The 19,561-nt window shown below is 52.5% G+C and overlaps 1 protein-coding gene across 2 annotated transcripts in view; it reads right to left on the bottom strand.

Moving 5' to 3' along the window:
- ATP9A (ATPase phospholipid transporting 9A (putative)) overlaps positions 1-19,561 on the bottom strand; it is a 125,910-nt gene that overhangs the window by 16,771 nt on the left and 89,578 nt on the right. For both annotated transcript variants that reach the window (XM_053199819.1, XM_027046627.2), the window contains exons 15-18: positions 13,835-13,996; positions 4,952-5,044; positions 3,805-3,888; positions 2,248-2,418 (exon numbers count right to left, since the gene is read on the bottom strand). In XM_053199819.1, the coding sequence (XP_053055794.1) occupies positions 2,248-2,418; positions 3,805-3,888; positions 4,952-5,044; positions 13,835-13,996 (510 nt within the window). The remainder of the gene's footprint in view (positions 1-2,247; positions 2,419-3,804; positions 3,889-4,951; positions 5,045-13,834; positions 13,997-19,561) is intronic.

Here is a 19,561-nt window from a genome sequence, read left to right as displayed (position 1 = left end):
CTCTTTGTAAGTGGTCAAGGCCAGCCCGGAGCCCGTGTCAGCCCCGGTCCCCAAGAACACCGAGCTAAACTTGATTCATTCCATTTACCTCGAGGCTCCCGGTGTCCCCAGCACAAACCACGGGGATACCCCACTTGGGGGGCTCGAGGACCCCCAAGGAACCACTGCTGGTGGCAGCAAAGGCTGGTACGATACTTGCAGAGAAGCATTTGCCCATGTGCTTCAACAGACACCACGAAGCTTGGCCTCTGACCTCATAATCCCCCTTAAGAGAGATTCCGGAAATCTCTCTTAAGGCAATAAATAATCTCAAAGAAGGGAAAGGCGGTGTGGGGGAGGGGTCACTTCCGGGTCCTACAGGAAACACTGATTTATCACGTCGCATCCGGTCTTTCTACGCGGTCGGTTAAGCCAACGGTCAATGCGCCAGGCTCCTCCACACCTCCTAAGACGTCGTTCTGCATTTTGCCGCCGTGAGCCCAGAGAGGGGAGCGGCTTGCCCCAAAGCCACACAGCTAGTTCCGGTCCCGACCAGGCCCAGAATCCAGGTCTCCCAAGTGTAAGCGGAATACGCTTCCTGCTCTGCTAAGTCCACACATCAGCCGTGTGTTCTCCCAGTCACTGGACAAAGCGCATGCTGGCAGTGGGGAGGCACAGGAAGGAGAAGAGCAACGGTTTCCCGAGCGTTCACCGTGCTAGGTACCCATCAAACACTGTCCACGTTTAGCACACGTGGCCTTCACGGTAACTTTATAAGGCAGGACACGGAGCGCCGAGAAGCCACTTGCCAAGGATCGCCGAGGCAGTCGGTGGAGAAATCAGATTCCAACCCAGGCAGTGAGACAGGCGGGCCCTTCTGGGGGCCCTTGCCCCTGGCCCGGCCCCTGGTGGCTGTCAGCCCCTCCTCTCAACGTCCCATCCGCCCATAAAGATAATATCCTTTTAAGCGACCCCAGCTTGGTGCCAGTTTTCAGGGTCTGCTGTATGAAAGCAAACACCGGGAACGGAGCTGGGAGGCTCAAGTTCTAGAAACCCATGGAAAGTCATTGGTGCACCACATGACTGATGTCCCACGAGGGGACGACAGGGGGGCACGTGTGGGTAAGTGCCCAGGCCTGAGCCCTAGGACCTTCCTGCCTCGCCTGGCCCCGCCTGCTGCCTCTGGGAAGGGGCTGAAGTAGCCATTGTCCAAGTTCCGACACGTTCCGGCCCGTGAAAGAGCTTTCCGCTAGACCGCACCTACAGAGTCCCTGGACGCCTCGCCCCTGTGCTCCCTTCCCCCTCCCGTCTGACCAGGGAAAGCAGGAAGAGAAGTCCAGTCCACAGTGGGAACAAAACACCCCTCCTTCTGGAGACAGCGGCCTCGGGGAGGAGCAGCTGAGGATGAAGCCAGAAGCAGGAACCAGAATATTCCACGACCCGGAGAGAAGCGGCCTCAGAAGTTGCCAGTGACAAAGTTAAGCACCAGCCCTTCCGACTTCGGACGGCTCTTCCGAAACTGGGACGTGGCTGACAACTCCCTCACCAGGGACCAGGTCTGGGGGCCAAGGACACGTGACAGAACCCGGTTCACGGTGAAACGTGCGCCCTCCCCGCTCATGTGGCCGGAGCTCGGCCCCTACTGTGGCCCCGCTCACAGGAGCCTGTGCCGCGTACTGGCGGGGGACGCAAGGGAGAGCTGCCTCTGGGCAAACATGACACGTTTCCAGGAGCTTCCAGCCAGTCAGGCTGTTCGGCTGGGGTCCTCTGAGGCGTAGCCTGCTCCTCCAACGCCCTCTACTGGCCTCTCCGGGTGAAACTACCGGATTGTCAGGTTGGGTTTTTTTTCTTTCTCTTTTGGGCCCCAAACAGCGTAATAAATACGGCAGTTTGAGGTGCGGGCGGTCACTCATTCACCCAGAACAGCAGCAGACGGCTGGCCGTCCGGTCACTCAGCGAGAAGGTACTGAACACCCCGAGCATCTGGACACACAGCCCGGCCCTGAGGGATACGGAGCTGCACGCAGCCGCGCCTTCGGGGGGCCCGGTGTGGCCTTCGGGGCAGGGCTGGAGGAGCGGGAGGGACGCAGCGGTCCAGGTGAGACAGGGCTCTGGGTCGCTGCCCATGCACTCCGCTCCTCGTTCCTCCCTCGCTCCCCCCGCCCCCCTCCCCTCCTCGTCTCTAACCCGCAGCAGGATGATTCTGAAGCTCGCTCCCACAAGGCGGCGGCCGTTTCAGCGGCCGGGTCCCGGGCAGGCGCTCCCTACCTTGATGCCCGCGTTCCTCAGGGTCTCCAGGGTGGGCCTCACGTCCGCCTGCAGCTGGTCCTCCACCCCCGTGAGACAGAGCAACCCCATTTCCATCTCCAGGCTCTCGATCACCGTGGCCACTTTGAGGGAGCGGTCGTGCACGCTCAGCTTGGCCTGGACGTAGCGGGCCTGGGACACGGCAGGGGACACACAGTCACTGCTGGCGGTGGGGAGGGGGCCGGGCTGACCGCCGTCAGGAGCAGGACACCAAGGGGGGACCCCGGCGCGTGGCTGGACCTCAAAGGGATGAACCGAGGCTCCCAGGTTCCTTCCAAGTTGATCAGCCCAGACCTCGGACGGGCCCTGACTCCACCCTTTCCTCGACACTTATCTGGCTGTGCAACTTCCAGCAAGTTGCTCGACTTATCTGAGCCTTAGCTGTTTTCACCCAGGAAGCAGCAGTAACAGCCCCCACCTCGCTGGGTTGTCATAAGGACTGGTACCCTCAAGATCTCCCACACACAACGTGCACTTTGTGACCAAGAATCCCTGATCACTGGGTTTTCTGAAGACGAAGTCCCACCTCCAAAGACCACCGACCCAACCCTTCTGTTTAGCCACTTTCCAGGGGTGGTAAAGACATGGAAGAAAATCAAGAATCCCCTAAGGAGCCGATTCAAACACATGCCTTTAAACATGAAAAGACAGTAGAATTTATCAGGGCCGGAACTCTTGCTAAAGAAAACTTTACAAAGAACTCAAGCACATGGAAGAGACACCATCAAGCACAGCTTCTCTGGGTGAAGCATGACAAGGACCCCAGAAGCCTGTCCCCAAACACCTGTCTCTCCCTTTCGGTCCTACGCACATGCATGCACTTCGCTTTGTGCCAGGCCTGGGGATACAAGGGCCCTTCCCCTCAAGGAACATGCAATCCGCGGGACAAGAGGACGATAAACCAGGCATATTTACGCTGGAGCCCCTAAGCCGTGAAAGTCAACGATCTAGTTAAACTCTTTTTACAGCTCAAAAAACTGAGGGCTCCAAGGGGGTGATTCATTTCAAATTTTCCAGAGGGTGAACTACGTGCCAGTGACCACCCTAAATGTTAGGATGTGACAGCAAACCCGACTGACCGCCTCTGCTCTAGAAAAGATTTTATTCCCGAAAGGAGGTATTAAGAAGAATGTTAGATGTAAACATATAAACGAGTCCATTCTAGATGGTGATTAGTGCAGTGAAGAAAGCTAAGCGGGGTGGTGGACGGCGAGTGGTGAGGTGGGGCTGCCTTAGATGGGGAGTCCGGGAAGACTTCTCAGAGGAGGCGGCATTTGAGCAGAGACCCAAAGGAAGCGAGGGAGCAGGCCAGGGAGGTCTGTGCAGGAAGGGAGTTCCAGGCAGAGAGAACAGCAAGTGCAAAGGCCCTGGGACAGAAGTGAGCCTGGGGTGCTCAGAAAGGACATCGGCATGGCTAGAGCAGACTGAGCGAGGGGCAGACGAAGAGGAGATAGAGCCAGAGAGGGGAAGACGTACGGAAACTGCAAAACACAATGGAAAGATCACAGGACCACTTACCTCAAAGTCTTGATATTGCTCCTCTGCTAGAGACTTCTTCGCCACCACGAGAACCCGCAGTCCTTCTCGGGCCATGTTTCCACACTGAAAAGCAGACCGCAGTCGGTGGAGAGCCACACTCAGGGCCTTGCCTCCGAGCCCCTGACTCTCGCGGAGGAAGGCTGGACGCTAACGTGGACAGGCCCCTACCAGGGACAGAGACAAACTGGCCAACCCAAACATCGCTTTCCCCTAAAGCAACCTTCCCTGAAGCAGACCTTCTAAAGGGAGATTGCAACACGGCAGCCTGCAGGCCAACCATGGTCTACGCATAGGTCTTCTTTGACGGGCACAGTACATGTTTCAAAAGCTAAGACAACACTGTAAGACTTCACAGACAAACCTGGATCTGTCTTGTTGGGAAAAAACCAAACCTCTGACACAACCATGCATGCTCTCCCAAAAGACCACAGCCAATGATGGACGAAAAGCAGCTGCTTCTACGTATTCCCAGAAAACAGCTGTCAGGTGAAGAATATTCCAATAGGCTTAACACACAAAGTGCGACCCTGTTGGAAAGACTCCCCCCCCCCCCCCAGCCTGTTTTATCTGACTTACCCGCCCAGCCCCTCCTTTGAGTTTGCAAACCCTCTACCTGAAAATATAACATTACTGAATGGAAACTGTGCCTCCCCCCCCCCCCACCCCCCGACCTGGAGCTGAGAGACAAAAGAAAAATGACCCGACAAACCCAAGAGTTTCTTCTCTCCTTGCTGTGGCCAATTCTCCACATCACCAATCAAGATAGGCAGCCCGTGACGCGGACCCTCAAGGATCCCCACCCTCCTGCCACCTGCCTCCAGCCAAAAACCAGTGAGGGGCAGACTCTTGAGCCTGGACGTGGGCCTTGCCCCGCTTGAACCTTCAGATGAGACCCCAGTCCCAAGCAACTGCTTGAGAGACCCTGCAAAGGACGGCCAGCCAAGCTGTGGACAGATGCCTGGCCCACAGAATCCATGAGAAATAAAACTGCGTCGTTCTAAGCTGCTACGTTTGGGGGTGATGTGTTACACAGCCACAGACAACGAGCACAAAGACCCATGTTACCACACCACGCAAGGCCTCCAAGACATGTCTCTGTGGTTCTCGCTCCCCACACCCCACGTACCTCTTCCTCCAGCCAGTCATTGTACTGCACGATCCCAGCCATGACAACATCCGCTCCCTTCATGTAAAACGTGATCTCTCCCGTTGACTCGTCCTAGAGGGGGGGGGGGGGGGGGGCCGGCGGAATGAATACCCAAGAGGAACACCCGCTTTCTGCTCCAGTGCCCACCTCCCATGACAGATGGCATACAAACTCAGCGGACGCCGATGTTTTGTCACTTGGCCAAAGATAAAAAGCCAGAAGGGGGCGGAGGGGGGCGCGGCACTCACTTGGGGGCAAAGGCCACAGAAAATAGAAGAAAACTCAAAGCGTTTGGAAAAGCATTAAATGAGGAAAGAAAGATCAAAAGGATTTCAGAAGTTTGTCTTTAAAGTTATTACTATCTCAGCAGAAACAGACTCGCACGCTGTAAGGTCTTTTTTTTTTTTAAATGTTTATTCAGTTTTGAGAGACAGAGACAGAGCGTGAGCGGGGGAGGGGCAGAGAGAGAGGGAGACACAGAATCCGAAGCAGGCTCCGGGCTCCGAGCCGTCAGCACAGAGCCCGACGCGGGGCTCGAACCCACGAACCACGAGATCATGACCTGAGCCGAAGTCGCCGCTCAACTGACTGAGCCACCCAGGCGCCCCCGTAAGATCATCTTTAATTTACACACAGGACTGCCAGGATCACCCAACTGTGGTCTACCCAAAAAGATGGGAAGTAAGGTACTTATCCCAGAGTGGGGTTCTCAGTTTTGGCATTGTTCACATATGGGCTGGGGAATTCCTTGCCGTGGGGGCTGGCCTGTGCATTCCAGGACCTTCTACAGCGTCCCTGGCCCGTCCCCACTAGAGGTCGGCCACACCCCCATGGGGACAGCCCAAATATCTCCAGACATAAACAAATGTCCCCTGGGGAGCAAACTGCCTTCACTGAGAACTGCTAATCCCGATCATTCCAGACCCGTGTCTACTTGAGGGCTTGCAAGCCATCAAATGACCCAGATCTTTGTTCACACTGACCAGCTTTTCGGGGCGGGGGGGGGGGGGGGGTAGATAACACCACAGCCCAGGCGTCGAAGGCTTAGACCCGACGCCAGCTTTCAGCTGTGTGCACTCGGGACATGCTGCTTCTTTTCTCTAAGCCTCAGTTCTCTCATCTGTAAAACAGGAACAACTCTTACCACGCAGGCTGTTGGGGCTTAAACGAAGTCACCTACACAGAGCACGCAGCCAAGGGCCAGACACACAGAAAACGCCCACTCAGCGCGATCAGCCCGCTAGGGTGACGGTAACTCTGTGCGTCCCTCAACCGCACCGTGTGTGGGGACCAAGGCCTCGCCCAGTGGTTCTCAATGGAGGGGATTTTGCATGGGGCAGTATCTGGAGACCTTTTTGGTTGTCACAACGAGGGGGTGACTACTCCTGGCATCCAGCGGACAGAGGCCAAGGATGCTGCTGAGAGTCCCAGAGTGCACAGGACAGCCACAACCAAGAACCGTCTGGCCCCAGTGTCGACAGCACGGAGGCTGAGGAGTCCTGGCTTCAGGGAACAAGGGCTCTCAGCCCTGGTTCCTACTCTGTGACTCCTTCCTCGGGAACTCCCACCACGGGGGTGGGGGGCCTGGGGGGGAAGAGAGGGGTGAGGGAACAGAGCATGGCCATTACCACCTCATGCCTCAATTTTCCTTCCCCGGGAAAGCCCCGAAAGCCCGCCTGTGAACGCGGTAACTAAACACGAGATAAATGCCCAGGGCCAAATGAGTGGTGCGTGTCTCCTTCTTCAGAACAGCTTTCCAGGGCCCTCTCATCGCTGATAATCTTTGAGAACTACACGCTTGCTCACAAAAGCGCCTGCCGGCCACGAACCGGCACCTGCGTCTCTAAAGCCAGCAGCAGCCATGCTTCACCTCTGACGGATCCCACACACCCACGCCTGCTTGTGACTCGGGCCGGAGAGAGCCGTGGGGTCTGAGCACGGAAGCATCCCGGGGCTTTTTTCCCTCTTGCCTCAACCCGAACGGTGCCTGACAACAGAGCCGTAGGAAATAGCGTCCCCTCCCCAGTTTCCTCTACTGCGAAGGGCGCTCTGGAGGGCGCGGACGGCTCGTCCAATTCAAACACTGCACCGACTGTCTCCTCCCGTTACTCACTTCCTCCCACTCGGTTCATCACAAGGTTACCTCGCTCCCATACGATGGCGAGATCACGCTGTACGTTTACGGAGAGCTGCCAGTTGCGCGGCATTGTTTTGGGGCCTCATCTTTTTCCACCGTGGTCTCATCCTGGCCCCTGTTCAAAGGCCTCTTCTATGCAAACAATGACAAGGGTCTGATCTACAGCACCGATCGGCCTCCATCGTTCCGCGTGGGACGGGCCGGGGGAGGGCAGTGGAACATCTGCACGCAACAGAACTAGGGCGGGCGACGGCAGCCTTCCTTTCAGAGACACAAGCGCACGAGCCCCCAAGGAAACCCCAGAAGGCAGAGATGCACACCAGGGAAGGACTTTGCCTGCAAGTCCCTGCCAAGTGCCATCCAAGAGCTCGCACGCGTCAGGAGGGCTGGTGAGCGAGGTGAGTGAGCCCGTAACTGCCAACAGTCACCAAACCAACATGTGTCACAGTGGAGCTGACATTCCCTCACCTCAGGTGACCGGGTGGGTATTTCCAAATAACCAGCCAGGATCTGGCTGCATGAGAACTAAGCTGCTGGCCCTGGCACAATTAACGTTTGGGGTGGGTTATTCTTCGTGAGGAGGCATCTTGGCCTCTACCTAGGAGAGGAGGTCAACCCTGACTTGAGACGACCAAAATGTCTCCCAACTTTTTCGAATGTCCCCTTGGGGGCAAAATGGCCCCAGGGCGAGAACGGCTGCCTTAGAAGAGTTTAGGGAGGTTTCTGGAGAATGGAGAACCTGTCCACTTGCCCCGAAGGCTGATTTCCACGGGTCAAAGGCAAGGATAAGGAGGGAGACAGGTCAGAAAACAAAACTTAGCAATAATACGCATGTCATTAAAGCCAGCCTAACAAAGACAGGTGCTCACAGACTGACTTTTAGTAGTGAGAAATGAAAAATGTGCAGTATCTGAGAATATTTAATCAAATAATGGTATATTTTTTCAACAAAACACCACGCATGCATTAAAATCATAAAAATCACACTTTACTAATATGAGAAAATTTCCACCATCCATATTGTTCAACAGGGGGAAGAGTTTAGAAAGCCTCATGTGACGCTCAATGCCAAGTTCATACAAATGCGTGTGGGTATTTACACTCGTATACGCGTAGAAAAAAAACTAAAAGGGAAAGTCTCTGAAGAGGGATGAATGGTTGGTCTTTGGTGGTGAAAACAAAGAACAATTTGAGCTCTTGATGTATGTATCTGTTCTGAATGCTTTAATTCAATGTCGAGTTGGTTTGTTTTCCATAACCTTGGAAGGGGGGGGGATGCTATTTTAAAATAATGATAGATATAGGGGCGCCTGGGTGGCTCAGTCGGTTAAGCATCCGACTTCAGCTCAGGTCATGATCTCACGGGTCATGAGTCCGAGTCCCGAATGGGGTTCTGTGCTGACAGCTCGGAGCCTGGAGCCTGCTTCGGATTCTGGGTCTCCCTGTCCCTCTGCCCCTCCCCCAATCATGCTTTGTCTGTCTGTCTCTTTCTCTCTCAAAAGTAAACATTAAAAAAAAAGTTTAATGATAGATTTTTCCCATCCAGTAAGTATCCCCTACTTCAAGGTACAGGGCCCTGTTCTTGCTGTGAGAAGATGTGGACCCACATGTCATAAAATAGGACGTGTATCTGGGAATGAAAGCCCTTCACAGCTAAAGGAAGGGCGGATATATTGCTCACTTATCCTAGAACGGCTGATACTGGGTACTATCTGATGATGATTCAACCCTCGAATGACTTCAGCGGAGACCCCGGTCCTAGAACTTGAAAAAATAAAGGCTGGAACAAAAGCGATTCCGGAGGCGATTAATGACTCTGATTCCCCAGGAAACACCCACACACAGGATCTGTGCTGCAGCTGCCAGGCCACGTTCTTGACATCAGATGTGTGCTCAAGATACAGTCTAGAAGCCATGGGTCAGACCAGGTATGGGCCAGTGAGAAAAGCAGCAGCAGCATGGGAGAAAAAGCTCCCCTCCCACACAAAAGTTGGAATCAGGGACATAAAAATCCCTTAAAATGTGTCTTTTTCAAAGCACATTCGGGGCCCCTAGGTGGCTCACTCGGTTGGGTGTCCGACTTTGGCTCAGGTCATGATCTCACAGTCCATGGGTTCGAGCCCCACATCGGGCTCTGTGCTGACAGCTTTGGATTTTGTGTCTTCTTCTCTCTGCCCCTCCCCCACTCATGCTCTGTCTCTCTCTCTTTCTCAAAAAATAAATAAATGTTAACAAAAATTCAAAGCACATTCAGGCTGTGTCACTGGGTCATCAGAACAGCAGCTCATGGAGCTGTTTCTTCTGTGGCTCCCAATGACCCCTAGTCCCTCCCATGACCCCTACCTCCTCCAAAGACCCCTACCCCCTCCAATGACCCCCACCCCCTCCAATGACCCCTGCCCCCTCCAAAGACCCCTACCCCTTCCAATGACCCCTGCCCCTCCCATGACCCCTACCCCCTCCCGTGACCCCTACTCCCTCCAATGACCCCTACCCCCTCCAATGACCCCTGCCCCCCCTCCAATGACCCCTGCCCCCTCAAAAGACCCCTGTCCTCTCCAATGACCCCTACCCCCTCCCGTGACCCCTACTCCCTCCAATGACCCCTACCCCCTCCAATGACCCCTACCCCCTCCAATGACCCCCACTCCCTCATACTCCATGCCCTGGTGAGACCCACTCCCACTGAGTGGGGGTTGGACCCTGTAACCAGCTTCTAGTAAGCAAGGCAGAAGCGATGGGAGGCCAGTTCTGACATCAGGTTGCAAAGACTCTGCCCTCCATCTTGCTCACTCTGATGAAGCCCGCTGACAAGGGAGCTGACCTACAGGGAGGCGGGTGGAACAGTGAACGAGGGTGGCCTCCTACCAAAAGAGCGGAGAACTAAAGCCTTCCGTCCAAAACCGCAAGGAGCCGAATCCCACCCACAGCACTGATTTTATCTGGTTTTCAGCTGGATCCTGCCCCGGCTGACCCCCGGATGACAGCGGCCTGTGAGAAACCACAGGCCAGAGGACCCAGCGAAGCTGCACCCAGATTCCTGGCCCACAGACCCCGTGAGATACTACCTTCTACCGTTTTATACCGCTAAGTGTGGGGAAATCTGCCAGGCAGAACACACGACACAGTACTCCAGCATTACTAGGGGTGCTCCACAAGCTTTTCGATGCCCCACTCACCACACCCAAACTCCTAGGTCATAGTGGTTAAAGAGCCTGGACTTGGGGGCCATATCACCTGGGGTCCAGCCCCAGCTCTGCCATTATCCAGCTGTGTGAACGTGGGGAGAATGCTGAGCCTCCCTACCCTTCCATTTTCTCCTTTGTCAAATGCCAATCAAAATGGTACCTACCTTGTTGGCTTATGCTAAGGATTAATGAGTGAGTTTCTGGAAATCCTTTAGAACAGCCGCTGGCACACAACGAGCATCATTAAACGCTACCTGTCATCATGTTATTGCTGTTCCTACAGCCGAAACCATCCCTACTGTCACTGGTACCTCTGCTCCTAATTACCCTGATCGCTAAGTACTCACACTACTGTTACCAACTTACTATAATAGAACCTACAGCTCTTTGATCTTTCAGGCATAACACACTTGGGTACATCAAAGAAGAGGGGAATCTCCTTTCTTTTAAAGACCAAACCAAAAAGAGGAGTCACATTCTGAAGTTGCCCAGGATTGAGCAGGGTTTACCCCAATCAAGCCGAATAATGTGAAAAACCTTACAAATACCAAGGAGCCATCCCAAGACCAAAACAGATCTGGATGGGATGAAAGTGATCTGCACTTTTAAAGCTCCCTTGGAGCGCCTGGGTGGCTCAGTCGGTTAAGCATCCGACTTCAGCTCAGGTCATGATCTCGTGGTCCATGAATTCGAGCCCCGCGTCAGGCTCTGTGCTGACAGCTCGGAGCCTGGAGCCTGCTTCGGATTCTGGGTCTCCCTCTCTCTCTGCCCCTCCCCCACTTGTGCTCTGTCTCTCTCTCAAAAATAAATAAACATTAACAAAATTTAAAACAGGAAGTGAGATTATGATACGATGCCACTCATACAAAGAATAAAAATATGCACAACCATAATACAGGTTACTTATACCCAAACATGTCTGATAATAGTATTTTAAAATTCATTAAAATTTTGAATTTGGTGCAGGAATAAAAAGGAGGCATATCCAGGAGGGGCAGACGGGCCTTCAGTTGAACACACAATGTTTTATTCCTTTAAAAACTTTTTTAGGGGTACCTGGGTGGCTCCATCGGTTAAGTGTCCAACTTCGGCTCAGGTCATGATTCCACGGTTCATGAGTTCAAGCCCCACGTCAGGCTCTGTGCTGATAGCTCAGAGCCTGGAGCCTGCTTCGGGTTCTATGTCTCCCTCTCTCTCTGCCCCTCCCCTCTCACTCTCTGTCTCTCTCTCTCTCAAAATAAACATGTAAAACAATTTAAATAAATAAATAAAAATAAAAACGTTTTAAAACTACAATACCCACAAAAACATGGATGAATCTTAAAAATATAAATTTGAGCAAATGTACTCAAACATGAAAAGGAAACTCCTGCATGATTTCTATAAAGAAAAAATCTCAAAAAAGAGATTAATCAGTGGTAGAAATCAACAGAGTGGTCATATCTCTGTGAGGAGAGAGAGGGATGTAGGTGATCAGGAAGGGGCACAACGGAGTTGCTGGGGTGACAATGGGTGGGATTCTGATCTTTGCTCTGGATGCTGGTGACGTGGGTGTGCTAACTTTGTAGACACCTGAGCTGCACGCTTATGATGTTTGCACAGTTCTCTGTGTAGGTTATACTGCAATACAAGTTTCAAAATGTATAACAACACAATTTGAAATAAATATGACAAAATGATGCTGCTGAACGATCGCTGTATTTTCCCGATAACTTCAGTGACTGTACGAATGAAAAACCATTGAAAATACTGAATTACAACAAGGATGCCAAGGCCACTCAGTGGATAAACAACGGTCCCTTCACCAAATGGTGCTGGAACAACGTTTGCACACGTGCAAGAGGATGAAGCTGAACCCCTACCTCACACCATATACAAAAATTAACCCCAAAGGGATCGATGACTGAAAGAGCCAAAACTACAAAACTCTTAAAAAGATACATAGGAGTAAATTTTCATGAGCTTGGATTTAACGATAAAGTCTTGGATATGACACCTAAGAGCAACAAAAGAAAAAAGATAAATTAGGCTTCACCAAAATTAGTAACTTCTGTGAATCAAAGAAATTTTATCAAAGAAACTGAAAAGACAAAAAAATAAAAATAAAAAGACAACCTAGAGAGAAAGAGAAAATATTTGCAGAGCATCTCTCTGATAAGGGTCTAATAGCCACACTATATAAAGAACACTTACAACTCAACAATGAAGACAACCAAATTAAAAGGCGGGCAAAGGATTTGAATATGCATTTCTCCACAGAAGATATAAAATCGGCCAATAAGCACATGAAAATATGCTCAACATCGTTAGTCATAAAGTTAATGCAAATCACAACCTCAGCGAGATACCACTTTGCAACCACAAAAATGGCTCTAATCAAAATAGTGAAGAAGGAAAATAAAAAGTGTTGGCGAAGATGTGGAGAAACCGGAACCTTCCTACATTGCTGGCGGAATGCAAAATGGTGCAACATGACAGAAAACCATTTGGAGGTTCTTCATAAAGCTAAAAGATGGAATTATCCAGCAAGTGGGTAACGGACCCAGCAGGACCCAGCAACTCCACTCCTAAGTATATACCCCAAAGAGCTGAAAACAGATCTTCAAATCCTTGTACACGAATACTCAAAGTAGCACCATTCCCAACAGTCAAAAGGTGGAAACAACCCAAGTGTCTTTCAACAGATGCAGCCATAAAAAGGAATGGCGTTCAGGGCACCTGGGTGGCTGAGTCGGTTGAGAGTCCGACTTCTGCTCAGGTCATGATCTCGCAGTTCGTGGGTTTGAGCCCCGCACAGGGCTCTGTGCTGACAGCTCAGAGCCTGGAGCCTGTTTCGGATTCTGCATCTCGACCCTCTTTCTCTGCCCCTCCCCAACTCATGCTGTCTCTGTCTCAGAAATAAATAAACATTAAAAAAAAAAAAAAAAAAGGAATGGAGTTCTGATGCCTACTACAAAGTGAATGAACCTAGACAACATTATGCCGGATGGGTCACGTGTCACAGGAATGCAGTTACACGAACCATCCGGTGTAGGTAAATCCCTAGAGATGGAGAGCAGAGCGGTGGTTCCAGGACTAGAAGAATGCGGGGCCGCTACTTCATGGGTAGGAGGGTTCCTTTTAGGGTGACGAAGATGTTTTGAAACTTGACGGCAGTCCTAAATGCCACTGAGTTACTCACTTCAAAATGGTTCGCTGATGTCAACCTCACCTCGAGAGAGGTATGTTGGGTTCAACAAAAGCGTACACAATGAGAAATGTATTATTACCAAGAAACGCCCCATCTGCATACGTTAGACCTTTCCCTAGTCTAGAACGAGGTTAACCAGAAGCCGATCAGCTCTCCGAGGTCTTGTCCGCCTGAGGGACTGATACCGTTTCTGCTCAGGCAATTACATTCTCTTCTGAGTCTGGACAACAGACGTCACGATCAAGAGGGTAGGAAAGGGTTAAGAAAGGACGCGGAGCTACAGGGGCACAAGCAGCCAGCCCGCTTGAGTTATTTACTCACTTGAAGTCAGAAGGAGGGTAACTCACCCGCACGATGATGCCCATGCGCTTGCTTTCGTAGGTGAAAGGGAAGATCTGTAAGATGGTGAAGTTCAGGATCTGGTCGCCAGGGGTCCTCAGCTGCATGGAAGACTGGTCCCGGCCCACCAGGGTCAGCCCCACACTTTCGGTCCACTGTACGAGGGCCACCTAAACAGGACACAGGGTAGAAATCAGACACGCCGCCAGGGCCCCGGCTCACAGGTCAAGCAAATGAACACAAGGGTGGAACTGGTAGCGGAGACGGGGCACAGGCAGCCACTGGGGCCCCGGGGAGGCTGGGCCGGCCCACGACGGCCTCGCTCCTCCCGGCCTGCGGGCGCTCCCACCTCCCAGCTGCCCTCGGCGCGGTACAACTCACCTTCTCTTCCGGGCCCAGAGGCAGGCTGCGTGCCAGGGCCGTGGCAGAGGGAACGCAGAGGGTCGGGAGCGACCGCGTCTGCGACACCTGCACGGAGCCCGCGGCAACAGGCAGCCTCACGAGTAAGCAACCGGGTAGGTGTCCACAGCCCTTCTCAGCCAGGCGGCTCTGCCCCCGAGGGGACGTGCGGCCACGTCCGGGGACACTGCTGGTGGTCGCAGCTGGAGAAGGGGGCGTGTACCCGCACCTCCTGGCCTCCACCGTGAGGGGCTGTCAGACATCCCAACACACAGCAGAGATTTACCCCCAGCCCCAGAAGACAGTCCTGCCCGCGGGTGAGGACCCCGGTCTACACGGAAGAGGAAACAGGCGCTGGAGGAAGCTACTCATTCAGCTGCCAGGCCAGGGGGGTAACCTGGAGCTGCCTGGCGAACGAGCCCGCCCAGCGTGCACTGCGCTGATGGAGGAGACTACCCCCAAGGGGGCGCGGCCCGGATGGCCAGAGCTTCTGGTTTCTCGAGAAAAGAACAGAAATCTGGACCTGTGCCTGAGATCTCCCTTTAAATATAAACAGTACTTTGCATGTTTTAAAAGCCTGTGAATCTGCGGGCGCCTGGGTGGCTCAGTCAGTTAAGCCCTTGACTCTTGATTTCGGCTCGTCATGATCTCACCGTTCATGGGACCGAGTCCCACACTGGGCTGTACACAGACAGCACGGACGGAGCCTGCTTGGGATTCTCTCTCTCTCCCTCTCTCTCTGCCCCTCCTCTGCTCATGCATGCGCTCCCTCTTTCTCAAATAAATAAATAAACATTAAAAAATAGTAATAAAAATAAAAGCCTGTGAACCTGGCCAGGGGCCTCCAGGAAGAGAAGGAAATACAAGGGGAAAAGGGAAACAACAGAGAGGGGAGCTGGGAAGGGGTTGGTTGGACAGTGCTGGGTCCCCACCCGGACTTGCCCTTCCCCCCTCCCCCACTGCCACAGGAAGGAGGCACAAGAGCGTGTGGAGAGCCCACGGGGTGCCTGACAGACACAGCCTAAATGACAGGGCCACCCCGCATGCCCAGCAGAGAGCCCACTGAGCTAAGAATGACCCACTCCACCTGAGTGGATATGAAAAACCAGACTCAGAGAAGCAAGCAAGGTGGGAGGCTCCCGGCTGAAAGCAGTGACAGCGTGACATGGGATCTAATCCTGGGTCTAATGGAAACGGCCAACCCCAGATCAGCTGGGGGCCTGCCCTACAAGCACAGGGGCCTAGACTGGGGTACAAGTTCATCGGCCCATCCTCGGTGGTGCCTGGCCGCACTCAGGCATCCACCCGACACACTGTCACCGGCAGAAAGTTGAGACGTGCGGCAGGCAGAAAAACGGCCCCCAAAGATGCCCACAACCTAACCCCGGGACCTGTGAACAGGTTACCTTACACGGCCAAATGGCCTTGGCAGGGGTGATGAAGGTTAAGGACCTGGCCATCAGGAGCCACTCGTGGATTATGCAGGTGGGCCCAATGTAATCACAGGGGTCCTCAAAAGGCAGAACTTTCCTGGCCGCAGCCAGAGAGGAAGTTGAGGGCAGAGGGAGGGTCAGAGAGAGGAGATGGCATCGGTTTTGAAGAGAGAGGCAGGGACATAAACCAAGGAACAGGGTAGCGTCTAGCTGCTGGGAAAGGCAAGGCAACAGATTCACCCCTGGGGCCTCCGGGAGGAACAGAGGCGCCAGGGACGACTGGTGAGCCCTGGATCGGACCTCTCACCTACAGGACTGTGATAAATTTGTAGTGTTTCCAAACAGCAGAAGTGCAGCAATTTGCTACAGCCAACGACAGGAAACGCACACAAGACGCTTCCAATTTTAATGCCCGACAAGCCGCCATTTTATTCCAAACCAAGCCCGAGAGGATGGAGTCTAGAAAAGAAAAGGTACGCCCTCCCCCTTTCTTCTTATAAAGTGTAACTTTTAGGGAAGGAAAAGGAGGCAGCTTTTAGGACAGAGCAGACCCGGGGAGCGACAGAGGGTGACAGAGAAAGGGGTGCCCAGGAGGTGCTAATTCTGAGATGCTTTACTATCTTTCAGCTGGGTGGTGGGTCACAAGGGGCCATCACTGTGTAAGTAACTGTGCAGTATTTCAGTGTCCCTGCAGGGGCGGAGGACACCGAGAGTCACTTTCCCGGGGGATCACAGTTGCCCAAGCTTCTGCCTTACCAGGATGCTTCCGGAGCTCCCCCTTCCTTCTACCAAGAGATGCTGCACAGGCAGACACCTGCTACTCCCTGTTTCGGGAACCCCCAGGCTCTCCTGGGCTGCTCTATTACTCCCTGGAGCGGGGAGGGGCGGGGGGGGCACAGATCAAACTGGGGTTCTAGCTCCGCTCTGCACCCCCCCCACTCCCGCCAGGTGGCTTCTTTTCCATTTCTGTCCCAGCCCTAAACATTCTGTGTAGGCATCCTCAGTGGGTTCTGCTCAGATACCTAACCGGCTTTCTGTTGTGGCCAGTAACTGGATTTATGCTGGAACAAGAGGTTTGTCTCCAAGAAACTCTACTCTGCTCGAATTATGTCTGAACAAGTCAACCAGGATTCCCATGGACTAGCTTTCCCCTCTGACCAACAGAAGATACTGTCACACTGACCTCCTCCTGCAAAGGAAGGGCTAGTCTAGCAATGACTGTTTTTTGTCTTGTTTGCTAATAGTCTGCATCAGTCTTTGAAAAAAACCATTCATTGACTGGTCTGAGTCAATGACTCTTTCCATAGGGCTTGTCTTACCTGCAAACAATCATCTCTCCAAGTCTAAAATGATCAGTGAAGATTGGACACACACAAAATGATCGCATCTCCACGTATACTGTTTATAGGGTGACACGTGTGATGGGCAATACTTCTATCTCCTACTTTCTCTCTCTCTCTGTACCACGGAAATATCTTCCTCATGTACCTGCATTTCTTTTCATTTAAAAAAAAAAAATTTTTTTTTAACGTTTATTTATTTTTGAGACAGAGAGAGACAGAGCATGAACGGGGGAGGGTCAGAGAGAGGGAGACACAGAATCCGAAACAGGCTCCAGGCTCCGAGCTGTCAGCACAGAGCCCGACGCGGGGCTCGAACTCAGAAACCATGAGCTCATGACCTGAGCCAAAGTTGGACGCTGAACCGACTGAGCCACCCAGGTGCCCCTCTTTTAATTTTAAGTAAACACATATCTCAACACGACATATTACAAATACATAGGTACACACGAGCCAAAAAAAACCCTAACTTTACATCCTCCTTTACACACCGATTCTGTAACAAAGAAAAATTCTTCTCGAGATGCCTTCAACCGTGACTGTCAGTGAAAGGGGTTTTTTTCATTCTTGTTTTCAAGCTGCTGCTACACTGCCCCTCAAAAACCCATTTCATTGTTCTGAACAGATGTGAAAGGTCAGTGGTAGTGGGCTTCATGGAAATGCATTAACGCCCCCAAAGCCTGCTCTTAACTACAATGGGAAGAATGCAGAACCCGGCAGTGGCTTCCAAGAGCACGTGGCAGTTCCCGCCTGGGCCAGCCCAGCCCCCTCGCCAGGGACCCTCAGGGCTGTACTGGAGGGACAGCCAGTCTGTAATTCCGAAATGGTGAGCACTGATAAGTGCCGCTGATGGGTGAAATACACCTGTAGGCAAACATCTTCCAACCTCGATTTCTTCTGCAGCGAACCCCTCACGGGAGCGAAGGAACGAGCCACCACCAGGCTTGCTGCTCCCCACCCTGGGTCCAACCTCCTCATTAAAACCTCCCTGGTCTCTCTGGGGACTGGTGCCCCCAGGACCTGAGCCCTACCAAGGGGGCGGGTCACTGATTCTCACCTTCCACTCTCTGGCCCACAGCGTTAATCTGAAGCTCCTTTCTAACAGAAATCCCCAAGGTCCTACGGAGAAGAGACTGGTTTGGCATTGGGGTGCTCCCCGACCCTTCTCGAATGCAGCAGGGACACACATTTCAGGGGTCAGGAGAGACCAATGCACGTCTTTGCGAAACAAGAGGACATGAAATGAGGTTACTTCTTATCCTGACGGATCCAAACCTCCGTTCAAGAGAATCACTCCATATCGTCCGATCAAAAAGGATTTGGGGGTCTTGAGTCTCATTGTCCCCAACAGCCAGAAGTCGGGGGGAGGGGGTGCTCTGAGACTTCAGGTCAGAATATCCAGAGGTCAGAGCAGCAGCAGCAAAAGAAACCCGTTAAGGTGAATGAATGAACAAATAAATTAACTCTACCAAATGGAAACGGAGAAGGGGGCGGAAGGCCGGGGAGTGGGGCTCCTGAGTCGGCCGCGTGTTTCGGTTTGGGCCAGGAAATCAAAAGGATGGGCTGCTATGCTCCCTCCCCAAAATGCCCATCTGAAGAATTCAGGCCAGAACGATCCATGAAAGGGCTTTTTCATCATTTGTGGGTCAGCAATAAACCACCTGTGACAAGTCTTAATAATTTTCCCTTTGTACCTGGGAAACGCGTGCTTGGGAAATACGCCAGGTCAGGCTAAAAAGCCTTGAATTCTTGTCAGGAGTAGGATACGCAGCCATTGTCAGAGCGTGCGTGAATCTGGTATCTCTGGTGGCCTTCGAGAGGATCAACACCCAGACTCGCAAAGACTAGCCAGTTCGCACTAATCCGGCCTTTCAAGACCATGAATGCATCCAGAGACCTAAGGTATTCTTAATTAGGAAGCTCAATGGACAATGCACTACCGGGGGGGGGGGGGGAGCTGGACAGGGAGCAGACAGGGAGCAGACAGGAGTAAGGCTGGCCCCATGGGGGCAGGGGTAAACTGAGGCAGGAGCCACCCCATTCAGCCAGCCACTGCCCAGGAGAAACTGGGCCCACCATTTCCAGATCTGACCTTTCCCAAGAAAAGCTGACTTTTCTATAACATTAAGTGATTTAAAAAAAGGGGGCTCCTGGGTGGCGCAGTCGGTTAAGCGTCCGACTTCAGCCAGGTCACGATCTCGTGGTCCGTGAGTTCGAGCCCCGCGTCGGGCTCTGGGCTGATGGCTCAGAGCCTGGAGCCTGTTTCCGATTCTGTGTCTCCCTCTCTCTCTGCCCCTCGCCCGTTCATGCTCTGTCTCTCTCTGTCCCAAAAATAAATAAACGTTGAAAAAAAAATTTTTTTTTTTAAAATAAAAAAATAAAAATATTGCTGCAGATTTTTTTTTTTTTTTTTTTTTTTACACACAGCGCGGAGCAAACAAAACACTGCCCCTGTTTTATTTATGAATCTTTGGGCAAGATGGTGGTTAAAAGGCCACTCCCTGATCCAAGTTTCTTTGACCCTGTACTTGAAATTCAGGCTCCTATCACTTAATCTGATGAA

This window comes from Acinonyx jubatus, chromosome A3 (assembly GCF_027475565.1).
Source record: "Acinonyx jubatus isolate Ajub_Pintada_27869175 chromosome A3, VMU_Ajub_asm_v1.0, whole genome shotgun sequence".
Taxonomy (NCBI): domain Eukaryota; kingdom Metazoa; phylum Chordata; class Mammalia; order Carnivora; family Felidae; genus Acinonyx; species Acinonyx jubatus.
Note: the sequence above shows the minus strand (reverse complement) of the source record. Positions and strands in the feature narration are given on the sequence as shown.